Here is a 23,952-nt window from a genome sequence, read left to right as displayed (position 1 = left end):
AAAGCAGGTCTGAGCAGAGGATCATTATCTTTCCTTTCCTTGCTCCTTTTGTTTCTCTCTCCATTTTGCCTTCTCAGCCTTGTCCTCTCACTCTTGTGCCTCTCCATGTGACTCAGAGGCCACTGGGTGATATAGACTGAGTACAAGCACCACCAATAGAGATTCTTTTGTATGTCTTCTTTTTTGACTTCTTTGCATTAGTATTGACTCACAGAAAGACTGTACAATCTGGATTTGATGACATGTTTAAAGAAAATCAGAAAACGGAATTTTAGTGGAGATTTATTTTGTTTTCTTTTTTTCCTTCCTAAAATTTGGGCAGGTACACTTTCACTAAAAGGAAAAAGACTAGATTTTCATGGAAGAACAGATATATATGTCAGCCTGGTGGGTACCATTCCTGAACTAAGTAGATTCACAGCATGCACTGACCTGATATTCATGGATGACAGCCCAAGTGACTGGATGGCCTTCTCCTATATTACTAACAACACCTTCCTGGGCAGGAGCGACATTGACCTTGGACTGGCAGGAGACCATCAGCAGCTAAAACTATACAACTTGGGCAAGACCTTTTTCATCCGACACCACCTGATTCCATTACAGTGGCATACAATTTGTTTGATATGGGATGGCGTAAAAGGCATGTTGGAGCTCTTCCTGAACAAGAAGAGGATATTGGTAATGATGGATCAACCACAAAACCTGACAGCAAACGGGACTCTGGTTCTAGGCCATTTTCTCAAACATGGAGATGGCCAGGTTAAAAGTCTGGTACCTCCCTTCACTGGCAGCTTGTACTACTTTCAACTCTGGGACCGCATCCTGGACAACGGGGAACTTATGAAGTGTTTGGGCGGAAATGTAGTTAGCTGGGAAGATGATGTTTGGCATGTTGACAAGATCATCCCGACCATGGATGCAAGACTGCGCTGCTGTGAGTAGCCTGTGACTTCCTTAGTAAGAAGATGGTGGTGAGGCACTACTATTCTCCATAACCCAGTCTTGTGACAAGGCACTGTCTTCTTCAGAAAGGCTCATGGTTGCCATGGATTTTGTCCTCTACATTTTAGTTTAGAGCAAGAACCATTTCCTTTTCTCTTTATTTTTTTTAAAAAAATATTAGTGACTAAATATTAATTTACAAGATTGTCAAATAATAGGGGTATAATTCCTTATAGTTCCCACCGCTAGAGTTCTTTGCCCCAGCCCCTCCACTGGAAACTTCCTGATTGTGTTTCCCTCCAGGAGTATGGGCCACGATTCATTTTTGGGGTGCAGAAGGTGGGAGGTCTCCTTTTTTTCTGTGTTTTTAAAAAGTGATTTAATAATGGTTGACAAGATTGTGGGGTAAGAGGGTATAATTCCATACAGTTGCCACAACCAGAGATCTGTTTCCCATCCCTTCCATCGGAAACTTCCCTATTCTTTATCCCCCTGGAGGTATGGACCAAAATTCTTTATAAGGTGCAGAAGGTGGGAGTTCTGGCTTCTGTAATTGCTTCTCCACTGGACATGGATGTTGGCAGGTGGATCCATACCCCCAGCCTGTTTCTTTTCTTTCTTTTTTTTTTTTTTAAAGATTTGATTTAATTATGAGAAAGATAGGAGGAGAGAGAAAGAACCAGACATCACTCTGGCACATGTGCTGCCGAGGATCAAACTCAGGACCTCATGCTTGAGAGTCCAAAGCTTTATTACTGCACCACCTCCCAGACCACAGCCCGCTTCTATCTTTCCCTAGTAGGGTAGGGCTCCGGGGCTCCGGGGTTCCAGAACATATTGGTGAGGTCGTCTGCTCAAGGAAGTCAGGTTGGCATCATGATAGCATATGCAACTTGGTGGCTGAAAAGCATTAAGATATAAAGCAGAACAAATTGTTTAATAATCAGGAACCTAAGGCTAAGAATATAGCAGGTGAGATTTGGGGTCTTCATGTTGGAAAAAGCTAGGAAGTCTATTTTTGGAATATTCCAAGGGGCCTATGACTTCACCAGCTAGCATGCAGGTGTGCTGGAAGTACTATCTGGGAAGATAGTGTGAGAGTTGAGAATAGGACTAGAAGGCTGAGTTAGGCAGAGAGAAGCTCTCAAATATGGGAAGAGTATATAAATACTCTAACTGTAAACCCCATCAATCAGACCTAGGGCCCATGTCTATTCATATTTAGCACAGGTGCCTGTGTATCCTCTGAGGCCCTGTCGGTGTGGGTTCACAGTCCATAGTCATGGCTAGGAAGACTCTAGGCTTGAATGAGTCTTCCTGTCTCGCCCATCATCCCACACTGTGCAGGGATAAGCTTAAGCAGGCGATCCGATCGAGTGTGTAACCTGCAATTGTTCTCAAAGTTCAAGGGCAATTTCACGGTCAGTGGGGGCCATCCCATATCCACTTGTAGGGGGATGTAAAGAATCAGATCCCCTCTGTTCACTTTGCCCAGATGCATGATTGAGGATCCCCCAACTCAAACCTTAGCTTAGAGATGGCAAGGAGAAGGACTCTCCCCACACCCCTCTCTGCCTAGGGCTTGCTAGTAGATTCTCAGTCTACCTTGTCAGGCGAGTGGGAACTGTCAGTTATAATTTTTTCTCATTTATTAGAATTTTTTAGATTAATTTTTTATTATTATTTATTCCCTTTTATTGCCCTTGTTTTTTTTTTCTTGTTGTGTTTATTGTTGTTGTTATTGATGTCATCATTGTTGGATAGGACAGAGAGAAATGGAGAGAGGAGGGGAAGACAGAGAGGGGGAGAGGAAGATAGATACCTGCAGACCTGCTTCACCGCTTGTGAAGCAACTCCCCTGCAGGTGGGGAGCCTGGGGCTCGAACCGGGATCCTTAAGCTGGAGATTAATTTTTTTATTTATAAAATGGAGATATTGACAAGACCATAGGATAAGAGAGGTATAATACCACACAATTCCTACCCCCAGAACTCCCTATCCCATCCACCCCCCCCACAAAAGCTCTGCTATTTTTTATCCCTCTGGGAATATGGACCCAGGGTCATTATGGGGTGCAGAAGGTGGAAGGTCTGGCTTCTGTAACTGCTTCCCTGCTGAACATGAGTGTTGGAAGGTTGATCCATGGAAGTTCTGACTTCTGTAATTGCTTCTCTGCTAGTCATGGGTGTTAGCAGGTCAATCCATACCCCCTGCCTGTTTCTATCTTTCTCTAGTGGTGTAAGGCTCTGGAGAGTTGAGGCTTCAGGAGATATTGGTGAGGTCATCTGGCTAGGGAAGTCAGAATGGAATCATAACAACATTGACAACTTGGTAGTTGAGAGGTGGTAAGATGGAAGCAGGTTAAAATGTTTAATAAAGAGGAACCATTAATTATGGTAGAGTGGGGACCTTAGTGTCCTTTTCTCTTTTATTTTGATTTGACTTTTGTGTTAATGACACATTTTAAGTATAGGACAAAGAGCTTCTATGTACAGTTTAAAAATTTTCCAAACTGTTACCATTCTCCCCACATTTCCCATCATGCTCTTCCTCTCTTTCCCTTTCTCCCACAATGCACCACACACACACACACACACACACACACACGCGCGCATACATATACAATTTCTTTCTTTCTTTTCACCAGGTCATTGCTAGGGTTTCTCATATATGCGGTTCCTTCTTTCTTACTGGGGTGTTTTTAGTTATGTTTTTAGAGCTAGAGGGTGAAAGACAGAGTGGGAGAGAGACAGCAAGAGAAAGATAGATACCATAGCACTACTCTACCCTTGTTAATCTTCCCATTTGCCTAGTACTTCTCTGTGTTGGTTTCTTGATCACTTGAGCCTGAGGTGCAGATATATTGTCTCATCACCCCTAAATATTTCAGTGTGTACTTCCTCTATATAAGGACATTCTCTTCCTTAACCAAAACCACCCAAAACAGGAAATTAAATAGACCTAAAGCAGGCACATTAACAGTGGCAAAAATACTAATATCTAATTCATAGTCCATAATAAAATGTAGCCATTTGCCCTAGTAATTCCCTTTCTTTTCTTTTTTCTATTTATTTATTTATTTATTTAGTCTCCAGGGTTATTGCTGGGCTCAGTGCCTGCACTATGAATCCACTGCTTCTTGTGGCCATCTTTTTCCATTGTTGTTGTTCCTGCTGTTGTTGGATAGGACAGAGAGCAATTGAGAAAGGAGGGGAAAATGGGGTGGGGGGGATATAGACATCTGCAGACCTGCTTCATCTCTTGTGAAGTGACCCCTCTGCATGTGGGGAGCCTAGTGCTTGAACTGGGATCTTTGAGCTGGTCCTTGTGCTTCATACTATGTGTGCTTAACCCGGTGTGCTACTGCCCACCCCCCAATAATTCCCTTTCTAACCAGCTTGATTGGTTCAGGATTCCACTCAGGACAACACACTACATTTAGTTATCATGGCACTTTCGATTCTAATCTATAACAGATCTTTAGTCTCTCCTTGTCATTCATGATGCCAATTTGTCCCTTTACTGGTGTTGATAACTTTGATCACTGAATCCTATTGAGGTCTGCTAGATTTATCCTCTACAAAATTGTTCCATGTCCCTCTAATAAGAAACACCTGGGAAGCTATTTGGAGGCTATATAGAAACCCTGTTCTTGTTCAACTTTTACTCAGTTGTGCTACATCTGTTGATGACTCATGGCTCAATCACATTTCTTTTTAAAAAATATTTATTTATTTATTCCCTTTTATTGCCCCTGTTGTTTTTTGTTGTTGTAGTTATTATTGTTGTTGTTGTTGATGTCATCGTTGTTGGATAGGACAGAGAGAAATGGAGAGAGGAGGGGAAGACAGAGAGGGGGAGAGAAAGAGAGACACCTGCAGACCTGCTTCACCACTTGTGAAGTGATTCCCCTGCAGGTGGGGAGCTGGGGGCTTGAACAGGGATCCTTACACTGGTTCTTGCACTTTGGGCCATCTGCGCTTAACCCACTGCACTACAGCCTGATTTTCCCCCACATACTTCTTTTTTAAATTTTTTTTAAATATTTATTTTATTTATTTATTCCCTTTTGTTGTCCTTGTTGTTTTATTGTTGTGGTTATTATTGTTGTTGTTCGTTGTTGGATAGGACAGAGAGAAATGGAGAGAGGAGGGGAAGACAGAGAGGGGGAGAGAAAGATAGACACCTGCAGACCTGCTTCACCTCCTGTGAAGCGACTCCCCTGCAGGTGGGGAGCCGGGGTTCGAACCGGGATCCTTATGCCGGTCCTTGTGCTTTGCGCCACCTGCACTTAACCCGCTGCGCTACAGCCCGACTCCCCACATACTTCTTTTTAAAAATGTTTTATTTATATAATTTTAATTTATAAATTGGAAATATTGACAATACCACAGGATAAGAGGGGCACAACTCCACATAATTCCCACCACCAGAACTCCGCATCTCATTCCCTCCCCTGATAGCTTTCCTATTCTTTACCCCCCTGGGAATATGAACCCAGGTTCATTATGGGGTGCAGAAGGTGGAAGGTCTGGCTTCTGTAATTGCTTCCCCACTGAACATGGGCGTTGGTAGGTTGATCCATACTCCCAGCCTGTCTCTCTCTTTCCCTAGTGGGGCAGGGATTTGGGGAAGTGAGTCTCCAGGACACATTAGTGGGTCATCTGCCCAGGGAAGTCCAGTTGGCATCATGGTAGCATCTGGAACCTGGTGGCTGAAAAAAGAATTAATATATGAAGCAGAACAAACTGTTGACTAATCATGAACCTAAAGACAAAAATATTGCAGATGAAGATTTGGGATCTCTGTTTTGGAAAAAGTTAGTAGGCCTATTTTACTAGTATTTGCCTGAGCCTGATGTCTAATATGCAGGTGGACCCAGGTTATTTTCTGGGGAGATGGTGTCATAGTTAGACAAGGATTGGAAAGCTGAATCAGGGAAGAGAGTAGTTCCCAAATATGGGGAAAGTGTATAAATAGTGTTGACTGTAAACCCTATTGGTTTGATCTGGGGCCCATGTTCAGCACTGGTGCCTATGTAACCTCTGCATCCCTGTAGGTCTGAGCTCGCATTCTGTGGTCATAGCTAGGAACATTCCAGGCTGCACTAATTTCAGGACCCATCTTCCTCTAGTGGTAGGTAGAGTATGTTGTCCAACCTCCCTTCAGAGAATGGAACATTGTTGATCCACATTGAGGACAAAGTCCTTTAGGTGCCCACAAAGGGGTCCATTATGTTGTTCCTGATGGAGATTACCAGTGACAGTGGCGAGAAGGTTCTGTTAGAGGTCTAGGATTATCATGTCTATATGCGAATCCAGGACTCCTTAACTAGGACCCCAGGTGATAGGGTGGCCTAGTAGTTACTAAAGAGTCATCATTAAAGTATGCCAGTCTCTTGCCCTTTTTCAGCTTTTGTAGTCCTTACTTTGTATGACAAGGTTAACTTTGGAGTGATTGAGGGACGTGTAATAGGAGGTAGGCGAGGGGTGTATCTAGGTCTAAGTAGAAACTATTTCATTACATACTGTATGGTGTCTTTTTGGGTCTTTCTACTTGTTTGCTTCACTTATTGACTCTGAAAACTATTGTGCATTTTTGCTTTAAGATATATATTTCCCCCTAACTTATGGATACGTGTGTACGTATGCCTTATCTCATGGGCCCTGGTCGATATCTAAGCTTTGTTAAGAAATGCACCACCCAAAATGGAATTAAGGAGTTCTAAGAGCTAGGAAAGGTCTCACCAGAGTAATGAAGCTGAAGGGTTGACATTCCACTTCTGACATCTCTGGACAGGGTCCAAAGAGAAAGATGCCAAGGTGGTACTGGTTGCATTGCTTAGGCTGGAATCAGCAGATGCAGAACCTGTTGGTATGAATTGAGAGAAGCATGCAGGAAAGTGAGCCCCAGCCTAGAGGTTCCAGGCTTGGGAGAAATATGGGTTTATAGAGAAAAGGGAAGGTTCCTGCTGTCTAAGGGTTTAAGAAGGCAATAGATAGTTATTTGGCAATTGGGTTAACTTTGAAAATCCCATTATTAAGATTTTCAGTATTATATACGACCTCACCATAATTTATGTCCTTTTATGCTGTTTACATATATAGCTGTATCTTATAAAGTAATGCCAATAGTTGCTTCTGTCCTCCTTGGTCTAAATTTTTAGGAGATTTAATATTTCAAAGAAAAAGTAAGTATTAGAAATGTATTAACAATTTTATCCCACTATTAAAATTCAATTTGGTTACCACTTTGAAGTTTTAAGTGCTTTCTTCTTCTAGCGTTTGCCCTTCTTCCGTAGCCAGTCAACAGCGTCAGGTTGAGCCTGATGTAAAGTTTCGAGACCTCCTTTGAATCTGGAGAGGTGGCAGTCATTGACTATGTGGGTCATAGTCTGTCTGGAGCCGCAGGGGCAGTTCGGGTCATCTCTGGCTCCCCAGCGATGGAACATAGCGGCGCACCGGCCATGGCCTGTTCGATAGCGATTGAGGAGGACCCAATCATAACGTGCTAGGTCAAAGCCGGGTTGACGCTTGCAGGGGTCTGTGATGAGGTGTTTGTTCTTTACCTCAGCTGACTGCCAACTCTGTTTCCAAGTGTCTGGAACAGAGAAGTTCAGTGTAGGCATAGGGGACCAGATTGGGTGACGAGACGTCAAGCGTTGGACAGGGTGGGCGAAGATATCCACATATATTGGCAGGACCGGTCGAGCGTAGACGTGGGAAATGAACTTAGATGATGCCGCATCCCGACGAATATCTGGCAGGGAGATGTTGCTAAGAACTGGCAGCCATGGAACCGGGGTGGAACGGATGGTTCCAGAAATGATCCTCATGGAGGAATATAATTTGGAATCGACCAAGTGGACATGGGGGCTACGGAACCATACTGGGGCACAGTATTCTGCATTTAAGTGCTTAGACTGAAGGAACATATACTCAGAGCTGTGGTCTATGCATCAAAAGTTTGAGACCTTCGATCCATTTTTCCCCCCATATTAATTAGTGACTTATGAGACTATAAGTTAATAGGAGTGTATATTAACACCATTTCCACCACCAAAGGTCTGTGTCCCTTCCCCATTCCCCCTCCCCCCAAAGAAGTTGACCATCTACCCTCACCCTCCACCCAGAGATTTTTACATTGGTGCCATACTCCAAAATCAGCCAGATTCTGCTCTGAGTTTCCTTTTCTGTTCTTCTTTCTTTTTAAAAAAATTTTTTTTTGTAATTTTATTTATTTATTTTCTCTTTTGTTGCATTTGTTGTCTTTTTATTGTCGTTGTAGTTATTGTTGTTACTGATGTCGTCGTTGTTGGATAGGACAGAGAGAAATGGAGATAGGAGAAGACAAAGAGGGGGAGAGAAAGAAGTCACCTGTGAAGCGACTCCCCTGCAGGTGGGGAGCTGGGGGCTCGAACCAGGATCCTTACACCGGTCCTTGCGCTTTGCACCACATGCACTTAACCCGCTGCGCTACCGCCCGACTCCCTTCTGTTCTTCTTTCTTAACGTCTGTTTATGAATGGGATCATCCCATACTCATCTTTCTCTTTCTGACTTATCTCATTTAAGATAATTCCTTGTAGCTCCATACAAGATGGATCAGAGAAGGTGGGTTCTTTGTTCTTAATAGCTGCATAGTATTCCACTGTGTAAATATACCACGGCTTTCTCAGCCATTCATCTGTTGTTGGACACCTGGCTTGCTTCCATGTTTTAATTGTTATGAATAGTGCTGCTATTAACATAGGTGTGCACATATCTTTTCGGTTTGTTATTATGGAGTCCTTAAGATATATCCCTAGGAGAGAACTTACCGGGTCATATGGGAAGTCTATTTCTAGCCTTGTGAGGGTTCTCCAGACTGCTCTCCACAGAGGTTGGACCAATTTACATTCCCACTAGCAGCGTAGGAGGGTTCCTTTGTCCCCACAACCTCTCCAGCATTTGTTGTTGCTATCATTTTTGATGAATGACATTCTCACAGGGATGAGGTGTTATCTCAATGTTGTCTTCATTTACATTTCTCTGACAATGAGTGACCTGGAGCAATTTTTCATATGTTTGTTAGCCTTTTGGATCTCTTTCATAGTGAATATCCTGTTCATATCCTCTGCCCATTTTTGGATGGGATCATTTGTTTTTTGTTGCTAAGTTTGGTGAGCTCTTTGTATATTTTGGTTATTAGTCTCTTGTCTGATGTATGGCATGTGAAAATCTTCTCTCATTCTGTGAGGGGTCTCTTTGGGGTTTCTTTTGCTTTGCAGAAGCTTTTCAATTTGATGTAGTACTACTGATTTGGTTTTGTTTTAGTCTTCCTTGCAATTTGGTTTGTATCATCAAAGATGTTCTTGAGGTTGAGGTGGGAAAGTGTTCTACCAATGTGTGTCCCACCAATGTTTTTCTCTAAGTATTTGATAGTTTCTGGTCTAACACCCAAGTTCTCGATCCATTTAGAGTTGACTTTTGTTTCTGGTGAGATAAAGTGGTTCAGTTTCATTCTTCTACATGTTTCAACCCAGTTTTCCCAGCACCATTTATTGAAGCGAGCCTCCTTCCTCCATTTAATAATTTGGGCCCATTTATAAAAATTAGATGTTCATAGCTGTGGGTGTTTAGTTCTGGGCTTTGAATTCTGTTCCACTGGTCTATGTACCTATTTTTGTTCCAGTACCAGGCTGTTTTTATGATGATGACCTTATAATATAGTTTGAGATCTGGGAATGTGATGCCTCCATTTCTGTTTCTTTTCCTCAGGATTGTTTTGGTGATTCTAAGTGTTTTCTGGATCCAGATAAATGACTCTAATTTTTGTTCTATTATCCTGAAGAAACTTGATGGGACTTTGATGGACATTGAATTAAATTTGTATATGGCTCTGGGTAGAATATTCATTTTGATTATATTAATTCTTCCAATCCATGAGCATGTGATATATTTCCATTTATTGGTATCATTTTCTATTTCTTTGAATAGCAACTCATAGTTTTCAGTATACAAGTCTTTAATTTCTTTGGTCAGCTTTATTTCTAGATATTTTATTGATTTTGCTGCAACAGTGAATGGGAGTGAATTCTGGATATCCTCTTCTTTGGACTTAGCGTTTGCGTAAAGAAGTGCCACTGATTTTTATACATTGATTTTGTATACGAGCATCTAGTTATATTGCCTCATGATTTCCAGTAGCCTTGTGCTGGATTCTTTAGGTTTTGCTTTGTATACAAAGTGCACGTGGATCCCAGTTCGAGCCCCCACTCCCCACCGGCAGGGGAGTTGCTTCAGAAGTGATGAAGCAGGTCTGCAGATGTCTCTCTTCCTCTCCCCCTCTCTGTCTTCCCCTCCTCTCTCCATTTCTCTCTGTCCTATCCAACAATGACATCAATAACAATAATAACTACAATAATAAAACAACAAGGGCAACAAAAAGGAAAAAATAAAATAAATATTTAAAAAAGTGTAAGTATTAACTGTTTCTTGTAGGTTTTTTAGAATTCATTTGGTCCATGCTCCCAGAGGGATAGAGAATGGGAAAGCTAGCAGGGGAGGGGGTGGGATGTGGGAACTATGTGGAGTTGTATCCCTCCTACCCTATGGATTTGTTAATTTATCCTTTCTTAAATAAAAATAATAATAATTAAAAAATAATAAAAAAATAATTCATTTGTAAAGCCATCTGGTCCTGGACTTTTGTTGTTGGGAAGTTTTTTTTTTAGCTGTTTCTATTTCTTTGTCTGTAATTGGTGCATCTAGGTTTTGTAGTTCTTCCTGGTTCAGTTTTTGAAGGGTATATCTTTCTAGAAATTCTTCTGTTTATTCCAGATTTTTTAGCTTGGTGGCATATAGTTGTTTGTAGAAGCTTTGCATGATTTTTTTTGGATTTCTGTGGTGTCTGTTGTGATGTCTCTGCTCTAGCTTATAGTTATATTGATTTGCGTCTTCTCCCCCCATCCTTTTTTAATGAGTCTGGCTAAAGGTTTGTCAATGTTGTTTAATTTTTCAATGAACCAACATTTGGCTTCATTGATCTTTGTGTTGTTTATTTACACTCTAATTTTGGTGATTTCAGTCCTTCTGGATGCTTCAGGGTTCCTTTGTTATTCTTCTTCTAAGTCTTTAAGGCATGCAGTAAGGTAGTTTACTTTCTCTTTTTTTGTTGTTATTGTTCTCTAATGTGTGCTTGTATGGCTATGAGTTTTCCTCTAAGTGCTGCTTTAGCTGTGTCCCATATGTTCTGATAGCTTTTGTCTTCATTTCCTTTTGTTTCAAGAAACATTTGAATTTCTTGCTTGAGTTCCTCTTTGACCCAGTGGTTATTAAGCAGTATGTTGTTGACTTTCCAAATGCTGTGACTTTTAGTAATTTTCTGTTTGTTGCTGAGTGTTAGCTTTACTTCACTGTGGTCTGAGAAGATGCTTGGGATGACTTCCTTGCTATTGAATTTGTTGCTACTGTCACTTGTGGCCAAACATGTGGTCTATCCTTGATATACTGTGTATATTTGAAAAGAATGTATATTCCAGTTTCTTGGGGTAAAGAACTCTGAAAATGTCCAGGGGGTATAGTCTATACATCTCTTTGATTAATTATCTTGTTTCTTTGTTGATTCTCTGCTTCATTGATCTGCCAAAGTGTGAGAGTGGGGTGTTGAAGTCTCCCACTATTACTGTATTACTGTCGATGTATTTTTGTAGTTCTTTTTAATTTTCCTTGATTACAGTTGCTTCTGGTTTACTTGGAATTTTTTCTGGGGTCTGTCCTGATTCATTGTGGCAGCAGTTTTATTTGCTCTTGATTTAACCAATTTTTTTAGTAGTGTGGTTTGTATTTTTCTGTTATGTCATCCTTAGTTGTTGTGTTGTGTGAGTATAAGCCACACTAAACTACAGTATTTTCACAAATGATGTCATAAATCTCAGAAAGTACAATAACTACCAAAGCAAAGATTAATGCAGTTCAACCAAAACCAGTTAGCCAAGCAACACCTTCACTCCAAAAATAAAAGCAAACAAAAAACAAGAATATACAATTATGAAAATGAACTGTCAACTATTAATTCTAGAGATAGTGGGGAGAGAAAGGAAAGGAGAAAAGAGAGAGACACAGGAAGAGAGAGATAGGGAGGGAGTGAGAGAGAAAGAAAGATCCACTCTGCGTCAGACTTCTTCCATGAGATAATTCATAAATGAGTGCCAGTGAATGCAAAAAGAAAAAGAATAATGGAAAAAAGTAGCTATAGGAAAGATTTTTCAGATATCTAGGAGAAATGAAAAAGAAAATGAAGAAAAGAGAGAGTGAGAGGCAAGTTCCTCCCATAATGGGTAGCACACCCAACCACCTATCAATGGAAAAAGCAACAGCAGCTAATTTTGGTCAACCTAGAGAGAAGGGAAAAGAGACAAGTGCAAATAATAATAATAAAAATAACATAGAATAAAAAACCCTAACAGTCTTTCTGAAGATTTAACCACTCCATTGGCTGCACACAGCCTCGTCCCCTTCCTAAACCAAAGCAAAGACAAACAATTACAAGAAGCAGCTATCAAGCATGCTTAAGGGCTAGAGGGAAGGAAGACAGGTAATCTAACCCTGATTGGTCAGGTATTCTGTCGCTCAGATAGAGCTCCAGCCCCCTTCAAAAAAAAAAAAAAGCCTTTGCTTGGGGAAGTATCCCCCTTTCTTTGGATGACACCCCCGCTGATCCAGGAATCTTGATAAATAAATCAGATCCACAGGAGGCCTACGTGAAGTAGCTGGCCTAGGGGTTGGTCTTGGCTGGGGGAATGCAGAGTGAAATAGCAAAACCGAAGACTCCCAGCCAAATCCCTATTTCTTTTGTCCTTTTTTGGCCTCTGTTTTCTACCCCAAAGATGAATTATAGTGCTCTTCCTTGGTGCCACCCTGACCCACCCCTGCACTCCTCCTCCACCACTGGCCCAGAACGCCTACCCTTACCCAAACTTCCTAGTTTTAAAGCAACCTCCTTGCAGAGCTCACACCAGGTGCTGTCTCCAAGTTGCCATCTTGGCTACCCTCAATCACTTCTTTCTTTCTTTCTTTCTTTCTTTCTTTCTTTCTTTCTTTCTTTCTTTCTTTCTTTCTTTCTTCTTCCTTCCTTTCTTTCTTTAAAAAAAAACAATTTCTTTTTTAATTTTTCCCCTTTTATTGTCCTTGTTGTTTACCACTGTTGTTATTATTGTTGTTGTTATTGCTGTCATTGTTGGGTAGGACAGAGAGAAATGGAGAGAGGAAGGGAAGACAGAGAGGGGAGAGAAAGACAGACACCTGCAGACCTGCTTCACAGCCTGTGAAGCGACTCCCCTGCAGGTGGGGAGCTGGGGGCTTGAACCGGGATCCTGATGCTGGTCTGTGCACTTTCCACCATGTGCACTTAACCTGCTGTGCCACCACCCAGCTCCCTCAATCACTTATTTCTATGATGGTTGCAAACTGGTGATCTTTAAAAATCCTCTCATTTTCCTACATTTATTAGCTGGCATTCTATTGTAAGTAGGAACACTCTCTTCTTCCCTATTTATTTACCTGTTCCTTTGTTTGTTTGTATTTATAGTAGCATTCACTTGTGGATTTTTGTTCTATTCAGTGGCCTGCAATATGTTGCTATCATTTCTTTTACTGCTCAAATTGACCCTAATTTGGCCAGTGGGAATCCTTCAGTTTGGTCCTTGTGCCCTTTTGACACGTTCCCATAATTTCTTTGAGCACTTTGTTGCTTTTCAGCACTAGAAGATATTCCATCCTCATCTTGTACTGTCCTTGCTCAGTCTAGGAATCAGCCATTTTACCAAAGAGCCCAGGTTACTTTTAGTAAAGGCTAGCATTTATAAATTGAGTTCATTTTCTTTTGAGGGGATGTCTGGTGTTGGAGAATGGGGTGGAAGGGCGTTCTTGAAAGAAAACTGCCTTTTTGGAATTACATAGGTGTTTGCCCCCCTCTTTTCAGCATTGAAGAGGGACATAGGATTGTTCTTCTCTGTATAACCCCTCATACCTTATCTTCCCCACTACCATCAGAAGCAGTCCTGAAACATGGGTAAAAACTGATAGCAGCATCAAAACAGGATTCTTTCTCATTTTCTTGAAATGTTCACTTAGAGGGGGATTATTTGCTGTGCTTATGGATCTGGGAGGAGATGAAGGCGAGACCCAGCCTAATGGGGCTCTCAGACTACAGAGCTCTGTTTTCGTCAAGGGTTTGGATGCTGTTTGTGTTAATGGCGGAAGCACATTCCAGGCAGCTTCTGCGTCTCTTTGAGATCAGACTAATGCACAGGAACAGAAAAGCTATTCCTTTGAGCCACTACCGGAGGGCATTTGGTTTTACTTTTTTTGAAGCCTTGAAAGTAAAAGAGAATAGTCATAGCTGACCCTGATTACAAAACTGAGCGAGGGACTAGTAGGTGAAGCAAGAACAGCTCACCCAAAGCAGTTTAAAATCATTTTATCTTTGATCTAAGGAACTTGAAGAATGACTTTATTAAATCCATATGCTTAGCAGTGGTCTTTGAAAACCTAATCTGACCAGTGAATTGCCATGACCTTTCCTGCCATTCTGCTGGTAAACAGCTAAATCAAACAGATATGTTTTTTTTTTCTTCAAACAGATATGTTTAAGTTCTAGAAAACCCTCATTTATTTTGTTCTTTTCTAGATTGTTTTAATGTACAAGTCACTTTCTTGGCAGGCTAAGCCTTGGGATACATAATACACAACTTACCTAGCAAAAATGGGGGGCAGGGTGGAGGCAAGAAACAAACAAAGAAAATATAACATAAAATGACAAGCCATGAAAAGGAGTGGACAATATCCTAGCTCTTCTATTTAGGCTTTTTTCAACCCCTGGGCCGGGAGTTCCTGACCTAATAAGGGCTCAGTGTCCTTGATGGGCCCAGGTAAGCAAGCTCTTGGAATTGTCTATAGTGTGCTAAATAAGATGGCCTTTCCTTTTAAAAACTTTTAAAATTATCTTTATTTATTTGATAGAGATAGGTAGTAAATGAGAGAGATAGAGAGAGACCTGCAGCCCTGCTTCACCACTTGCAAAGCTTTCTTCCTGCAGGTGGGGACTGGGGGCTTGACCTGGGTCCGTGTGCACTGTAATATGTGCTCAACCAGGTGTGCCACTGCACGGCCCCAATGGACTTTCCTTCCTGAGGAGAAGGCCTATAATTTTTATCTCATTCTAAAATAATATGATAATTGCCTTTTACTGCACTCTTACTGTATTCCAGGAATTGTTTAGATAAGGAAAGAAAGCCTCCAAGAGGTTGAACAAATTGCTTAAGCACACCGATCAAATAAATAGTGGAGGTGGGAATGAAAATTGTTTCAAATTTATTTTATGATGAGAGAGAGAGAGAGAGAGAGAAAGAGAGAGAGGAAGAGAGAGAGAAAAAGAGAGAGAGAGAGAGAGAGAGGGAGAGAGAGAGAAGCGTGCTCTGGCATTGGTGCTAGACCTGGGGTCTCATTTATACAAGGTCTATGCTCTACCACTGAGCCACTTCCTTTACTGCAGGGAGCCGGGATGTGAACAGATGTAGCGGTTTACAAAGTCCCCCCCTCCAATCCATGAAGGACTATCTTTAGGGATAAGTGACCCCTGAAAGGTTCATTGTTTCAGGAGTTTCCTCTGAAAGGAACTTCTGGTTCTGATAACCCATCTGAAGAAGTTAGACTCCCAGCTGCAACTGCTGCCTGCTTCTGCTATAACACCAGAGAATTCCTAATAACTTCATCAGGCATGTGACATTTGGGAACGGGGGAGGGGGCAATTATATGAATAAATAGGAATGATTGAAACATATGTAGTTTCAGCTTTTGCTTAATAAATTGATATTTATGGTCCTTAGAAGGATTATGACCTTTAACAAATATTTTTTAATTTTTAAAATTTATTTTAAAAAGGAGACATTAACAAAACCATAGGATAAGAGGGGTACAACACCACACAACTCCCACCACCAGATCTCCATATCCCATCCCCTCCCCTGATAGCTTTCCTATTCTTTATCCCTCTGAGAGTATGGACTTAAGGTCATTGTGGGATGCAGAAGGTGGAAGGTCTGGCTTCTGTAATTGCTTCTCCGCTGAACATAGGTATTGACAGGTAGATCCATACTCCCAGCCTGCCTCTCTCTCTCTCCCTAGTAGGGTGGGCTTCTGGGGAAGCAAAGCTCCAGGACACACTAGTGAGGTCATCTGTTCAGGGAAGTCTGGTCGGCATCATGCTAGCATCTGGAACCTGGTGGCTGAAAAGAGAGTTAGCATACAAAGCCAAACAAATTGTTGACCAATCATGGACCTAAAGGCTGGAATAGTGCAGATGAAGTGTTGGGGGGTACTCCATTTTGTAGATAGCTAGTAGGTATATTTTAGTTATATTTCAAAGGGCCTTTAGCTATACTAGTTTTTTTTCTCTGAGTCTGTAATCTGATATGCAGGTGGATCCAAGTTATTGTCTGGGGAGGTGATGTCATGGCTGGCAGAAGGATCAGAAAGCTGGATCAGAGAAGAGAGTAGCTCCCTAATATGGGAAAGGGGTATAAATATTGTTGACTGTAAACCCCATCAATTTGATGTGGTCTGGGGCCCATATTCAGACCACATATTAGGAGCCTGTGTGACTTCTGCATCCCTGTAGATCTGAGCTCACATTCTATGGTCATGAGTAGGAATATTCCAAGCTGCCCCAATATCAGGACCCATGTTCCTCAGGTGTAGCATAGAGTATGTTGTCCATCCTCCCTTTGTTGATCCAAGTTGAGGGTAAGGTCCTATGGGGGGCCCACAAAGGGGTCTTTTTTTGTTGTTCCTGATGGAAATGACCTGTAACAATGGAGAGAGAAATTTATTTGAGGCCTAGGCGCATCATGTCTGTTTGGGAATCTCAGGACTCCCTGAATAGGGCCCGAGCTGATAGGGTGGCTTGATAGTGACTAAAGAGTCATCATTAAAGTATGCCAGTCTCTTGCCCTTATTCAGCTTTTTGCAGTCCTTGCTTTGCTAAGGTTAGCTTTGGAGTGAGTGAGAGAACTGTAATAGGAAGTAGGTGAGGAGGGTATCTAAGTTTAATTAGATACTATTTCATTAGGAATTTAATATTGACTCACTGCAGACTATTGTATACTTTTGCTTTCAGGTATATATTTTGCCCTAGTTTATGGATATGTATGACTATATGCTCTATCTCACGGGACCTGGTCTATATCTACGTTTAGGGACTTTGTTAGGAAGTGAACCACCTGGAATGGAAGGTCTCACCCGAGTAATGAAGCTGAAGGGTTGTCATTCCACACCTGAAGTCCCTGGACACAGTCTGAAGTGAAGCATGCTGAGGTGGTACTCATTGTGTTGATTAGGTTGGGATCGGCAGATGCAATATCATTTGGTATGAATTGAGGAAAGTGTGCCCCACCCTAAATTTCCAGGACCGGGCTCTATAGTGGAAATGTGAGGTTCCTGCTGTCTTAGGGTTCAAGAAGACAATAGATAGTTATTGTTATTATCACATTATTTGGTAGTTGGGTTAACTTTGAAAAATCCCTTTGTTATGATTTGCTGTATAATACCCAACATCACCATAATTTATGTCCTTTGACATTATTTGTATATAGCTGTGCCACCGGTTGCTTCTGTTCTCACTGGTCTAGGCTTTTGAGAGCATCAACATATCAAAGACTCTGCCTATGTATTAAAAAGACTCAGTCTGTGCTTTAAAAAGTTTGAGACATACAATCAATTTCCCCCTTCTCATATTAATTAGTGATTTATATGACTACAAATTAATAGGAGTGTACATAAACACCATTCCCACCACCAAAAAAAGACTGTGTCCCACTCCCCCCCCCCCCCCGCTGCCCGGGAAGCCGAATATCCACCCTCACCCTCACCCCAGGGTTTTTACTTTGGTGCCCTACTACAGATTTAGTCAAATTCTGCTTTTAGTTTCCCTTTCTGCTCTTCTTTCTCAACTTCTGTTGATGAGTGGGATCACCCCATACTCATCCTTATCTTTCTGACTTTGCTCACTTAACCTAATTCCTTCTGGCTCCGTCCAAGATGGGTCAGAGAAGGTGGGTTCATTGTTCTTAATAGCTGCAAATAAATTTTAATGAAAGCATTCCTAGGTTACAAATCTCAATAAATCCATTCACACATGAATTATGTATGTATATATTTATATATTCATGAGAACAAGGTTTTGAGGGAACATTTGTTGAAAACCATGAACCCTACATGGGTTTAATAAACAATTAGTGACCATAGTGGGAGATGTTTCAGGAATATCTGAACAGCACAGTGAAAAAATAATAACAGCAAAGTTTCAAGTCATTAGTAATCTAGTTTAGGAGTAAGGTTTAACGTCTTTCTTTATCTTTAAATATTACAAATGCAGTATACTATGCTTATGAATAGATTAAACTCCAAACAATGCAAAAATACATAAAGTACAAAGTAGAACATACCCCATATTCACTCCACAGAGAATTTCTTAAATAATTATTTTCTATGGATTTATAACAAGGTGTGTATGGGAATACGGGTGTATATGGATTTAAAAAGCAAAATTAATATATGCACACACATGTATTGGGCAGACTGTAACTTACTATTGATGTGGACATTTCAGTCCATATAGGTTCATGTCCATTTTTAGTGTTGCATTTCTCCATTGGACTCTGATTTATTTAACAAATTCACACTTGATGTGTATTTAAGTCACTTCCAATTCTTTGGGTAGTTATAAATGATGCTTAAACAAATTTCCTTGTATATACATTATTGCAAATGTAAACTCCTACTTCCATAAGGCACGTGACTAAAAGGAGATTTTTAAAAAAATTTCTTTGTTGGGGGGATTAATGGTTTACAGTCCACAGTAAAATACAATAGTTTGTACATGCATAACATTTCAGTTTTCCTCATAACAATACAATCTCTATTAGGGCCCCCTCTGCCATCATGTTCCAGGTCCTGAACCCTCCCATTCCCCACCCCCAGACTCTTAATTTGGTGCAATACAGCAACTCCCATTCAAGTTCTGCTTAGTGTTTTCCTGTCTGATTTTGTTTTTCAGCTTCTGTCTATGAGTGAGTGAGATCATCCCATATTCATCCTTCTGTTTCTGACTTGTCTCAACATGATTTCTCCAAGCTCCATACAAGATGGGGTAAAGAAGGTCAAGTCACCATTTTTAATAGCTGAGTAGTATTCCACCGTGTATATATATCACAACTTGCTCAGCCACTCATCTGTTGTTGGACACCTGGGTTGCTTCCAGGTTTTGGCTATTACAAATTGTGTTGCTATGAACATAGGTATACACAAATCTTTTTGGATGGGTGTGTTGGGTTCCTTAGGTTATAGCCCCAGGAGAGGAATTGTAGGATCATAGGGTAGGTCCATTTCCAGCCTTTTGAAAGTTCTCCAGACTGCTCTCCATGGGGGTTCGACTAATTGACATTCCCACCAGCAGTGCAGGAGGATTCCTTTGTCCCCACAACCTCTCCAGTATTTGTTACTGCTACATTTTCTGATGTATGACACTCTCACAGGAGTGAAGTGGCAGGTCATTATTGTCTTAAAAGGAGATTTTCAAGGTAAAAGGATATACGTTTGCACAATTTAAATTCAGTAATCACTTTACTAGGTGTTTTTAATAATGTAACTGGCCACTGAAAATTTATTTAAACATTAAAAAGCAATAGATATGCATGATAAATGCAATAAAATGCCTCATAAATAAAGCCAAACCATTATGAAAACATAAATTCAATGTTTCAACCTCCATTTCCGTGGGTTCTATACTCCAGTACCTTTACCAACTGTAAGTCAGAATTGTTAGTAATTTCTTGGGTATTCTTGCAGAAATCATCAAACACTTGGACTTGTACGTGAATATTCTTTGCTTTTCTTTTTCACAGTTGGAATCATCATTATATGCATATCCTCCTGTCTCTTTCCACATTTTATGATATATTTGGGAGGTATTTCCATATCAGAAAATACAGATATACCTGACAGTTGTGGAGAGAGGCTGAGTAGTCTGATCACATAAGGATATATTCTAATTTATTCAACAAGCTCCCTTTGAAGGACTTAGTTATTTCCAGTGTTGCAGCCATGACAAAAGTGTCTACAGGCTTTTTTGAAGGAATGTGCATTGGCAGAAGTTTTGTGGAGCGGCCATTAGGGATGGATTACAAGCTACGGTTCCTTTCCAGGTATGGTGAGAACAATTTCCTCATTTAGACACATGACTCCACAAAGGCTTTGTGCTGACTTGTGAATGTCTGAAGATGAAGAGTCTTCATGAAGGGCCAGGCGATGGCTCGCCTGGTTGAGCACACATATTACAATGTGCAAGGACATTACATATCTGAGCCCCCAGCACCTGCAAGGGAAAAGCTTTGCGCATGGTGAAGCAGGGCTGCAGGTGTCTCTCTGTCTCTCTCCCTCTCTATCACCCCTTCACTCTCAATTTCTCGCTGTGCCTATCCAATAAATAAATAAAGATAACAAAAATTTGGGAAAAAAAGAGTTGTCATGAAAGTATGGATATTAACTTAGTTGTGCATTTGAGAAATCCCAGTCTTTGAAAAACAAAAACAAAAAAAAAAAAAAAAGAAGCACTAGTTGAGTTCATCCTGGGAAATCTGTGCTGCTTCAAACCATAGGTTCCCTGTATCTGTGGGGCTATTGATTTGCTAAGATTTATTAATTGATCTCCAGCTGCTTTGAATTAGCTTATGAATTACCCATTCTTCAAACTAAGCAGAGATTGATTACAGAGTTGCAGAACTCTCTAAGGCCTCTTTCAGCCTCTGAGCATTGATCAGCCCTGATAGGAGAGATCCCGTAGCGATGGACTCTACTAGTTAAAAGGCAATTTGATTTTGTCCCTGTACATCAATTCTCTGTGCTATCCCTGCTTTTCATCATGAAAGATAAGCAGAAGCAGTTTGTAGTTTGTACAAACCTCCTTATTTGTATTCTGCATAGGGTGACATCCTCCTATAGATTCAATTCTCTCTCCGTCGCAGATTTCATTTTTCATGCCCTTGCCTGGAAACTGAACACAGGCATCATTTTGAAAAATTTTTCTTCTCATCATGTTAAAGATGGTCATTTCATATTTTTCCCATCCCACACGCAGGATTGCCTGTGGCAGTTTCTGGTTACCATGATCTCTCCCAAATCTAATAAAAACACCCAGAGATATATTTATGGAGGTCGTGACTAAAAGAAAAACCAGATGTGCTGTGTGGCCTAGAAAAACACCAAGATTTAATATGAGGTGATATACCCAAATCACAAGCAGAATTTGGTACCTTAGCAAATGTTCTACTTAATATTCTGTTGGCAGGTACATCTGCAACAAAATGCCTCATAAATATTCAACTACTCTATACCTCTGTTCTCTAGCTCCCAATGATTACAATAATACGATTTTGTCTAGAGTGAAGGAGCAAATGGCAATTAGACCCCCAGGTCTCTGAATTAGCATGGATTATCCCCACTTTAAAACACAGAGGCAGCAAAATACATGTGAATCACGTGTGCAGGTGATCACTTGTTCACAAGTGAGAACAGAGTGAATGTGTGAGTCCTTCAGAGTTGGAGGTCAGATGCCCTGGCTTTGGTGGTACTTCCAGTATGAATGAATGAATATTTGATTATAGTTTCACTCTCTGAACAGAATGGACCTGTAATCTATTTTATTTTATTTTATTTTATTTTATTTTATTTTATTTTAGTGTTACCAAGGCCTTACTTATACACCATTCCATTGCTCCTATGCTGACATTTCAGAGAAAGACAGCAAAAGACCGCAGCACTGGAGCGCCCCCTGGGATTTTACAGAGATATAAACCTGTAATCTCTTTTTTTTTTCATACTCGAATTTCTGTTGTTGGTGGTGATGGTGGTGGTGTTGTTAAATTTCCTTCTGGACTGGAAAAATAGCTCACTGAATAGAGTGTGTTCACCTTGCCATCAATGTAGCCCAGATTTGATGCCCAACACAACACAGGAGATGCAGCCGTGCTGGGAGAAACTCTTGTGCTATGGTGTTTCTCTGTCTCTTCTTCTTATTTTTATTTATAAAATGGAAACACTGACAATACCATAGGATAAGAGGGGTACAACTCTACACAGTTCCCACCACCAGAACTCTGTATCCCATCCCCTCCCCTGATAGCTTTCCTATTCTTTATCCCTCTGGGAGTATGGACCCAAGGTCATTGTGGGATGCAGAAGGCGGGAGGTCTGGCTTCTGTAATTGCTTCCCCGCTGCACATGGGTGTTGACAGGTTGTTCCATACTCCCAGCCTGTCTCTCTTTTTCCCTATTGGGGTAGGGATCTGTGGAGGAGGGGCTCCAGGACACATTAGTGGGGCTGTCTGTCCAGGGAAGTCAGAATGGCATCACGGTAGCATCTGGAACCTGGTGGTAGAGTAACGAAGCTGGTGTGTTCACATTCCACCCCTGACATCTCTAGATGCAGTTTGAAGTGAAACATGCCAAAGTGGTGCTGGTTGTGTTGATTAGGTTGGGATTATCAGGTGCAGTATCAGTTTCTTCCTCTCTTCTGTCTGTCTAAAATGAAAAAAGGCCCACTGTGGTTGAAGTTGTGCATGTGTGACGTCTGATCTCACTTAGCATGGTCCCCTGCAGTCCCATCCAGGTTGCAGCAAAATAGAGCATTTTTTAATTTGTTTTTAAAACTGTGTACTCTTTCATTTTGATGTCAGGTTTTGATGTTGTAAAGCAAGACAGAAAGACCTTTTTCCCCCTCTTCTGTTTTTCTGGAGGAGATTGTTTAAAATTGATGTTCATTCTCCTTTGAGAGTAAACTCCAGTGAAACCGTCTGGGTCTAGACATTTCTTTGTTGTGAGATTCTAAATTGTTTATTCAATTTATTTAACTGCTTTTAGGTTTTTCAGATGCTCTATTTTACCTGGGTTGAGGTTTTTTTTTTTAAAGGATTTAAAAATATTATGTAAGAGAGATTGTGTGGGGGGGGGCACTTTGGTACATGTGGTATTGTGGGATCAAACCATGAACCTCAAGTATACAAGTTTGATGCTCTACAACTAAGCTAGTTCCTTGACCACTTGGTTGAATTTTGATAGTTTTCTGGCTAGTTAAGTTTTTTTCTTGGAAAAATTGCTGTTTTCTTCTAATTTTGCAGGAGTCTGAATATAAAAGTGTTCATCATCTTTTTATTTTTTATTTATAGAAAGGAAACATTGACAGAAACCATAGGATAAGAGGGGTACAGTTCTACATAATTCCCACCACCAGAACTCCGTATCCCCTCCCCTCCCAAGAGCTTTCCTATTCTTTATCCCTCTGGGAGTATGGACCCAAGGTCATTATGGGGTGCAGAAGGTGGAAGGTCTGGCTTCTGTAACTGCTTCCCCACTGAACATAGGCGTTGATAGGTCGATCCACACTCCCAGCCTGTCTCTCTCTTTCCATAGTGGGGCAGGGCTCTGGGGAATCCGGGCTCCAAGACATTTTGGTGGGCTTGTCTGTCCAGGGAAGTCTGGTTGGCATCATGCTAGCATATGGAACCTGGTGGCTGAAAAGAGAGTTAACATATAAAGCCAAAAAAATTGTTGACTAATAGTGAACCTAAAAACTGGAATAGTGCAGATGAAGAGTTGGGGGGGTCTCCACTTTGTAGACAGCTAATAGGCCTATTTTAGTTATATTCCAAAGTGCCTGTGACTATACTAGATTTTTTTTTAAATTGAGCCTAAAATCTGATATGCAGGTGGTTCCTAGTTATTGTCTGGGGAGATGATGCCATGGCTGGAAAAAAGGCCAGAAAGCTGAATCAGGGAAGAGAGTAGCTCCCAAATATTGGAAAGATATATATATATATATATATAGTTGACTATAAACCCCATCAATTTGATCTGATCTGATCATCATCTCTTTTTATTGATGACTGCAGAATATATAGCTAGGCCCCCTGTTT

General features: G+C 41.0%; 1 protein-coding gene across 1 annotated transcript in view; it reads left to right on the top strand.

The window, feature by feature from the left end:
• Positions 1–400: 400 nt before the first annotated feature.
• Positions 401–23,952, top strand: part of ADGRG4 (adhesion G protein-coupled receptor G4) — a 167,009-nt gene continuing 143,457 nt past the window's right edge. Inside the window, 1 exon segment of the mRNA XM_007534529.3 lies at positions 401–937. Within this exon segment, the coding sequence (XP_007534591.1) occupies positions 442–937 (496 nt within the window). The 5' untranslated portion in view covers positions 401–441.

This window comes from Erinaceus europaeus, chromosome X, assembly GCF_950295315.1.
Source record: "Erinaceus europaeus chromosome X, mEriEur2.1, whole genome shotgun sequence".
Taxonomy (NCBI): domain Eukaryota; kingdom Metazoa; phylum Chordata; class Mammalia; order Eulipotyphla; family Erinaceidae; genus Erinaceus; species Erinaceus europaeus.
The sequence above is the reverse complement of the archived record's forward strand: the minus strand, read 5'-3'. Positions and strand labels throughout refer to the sequence as shown.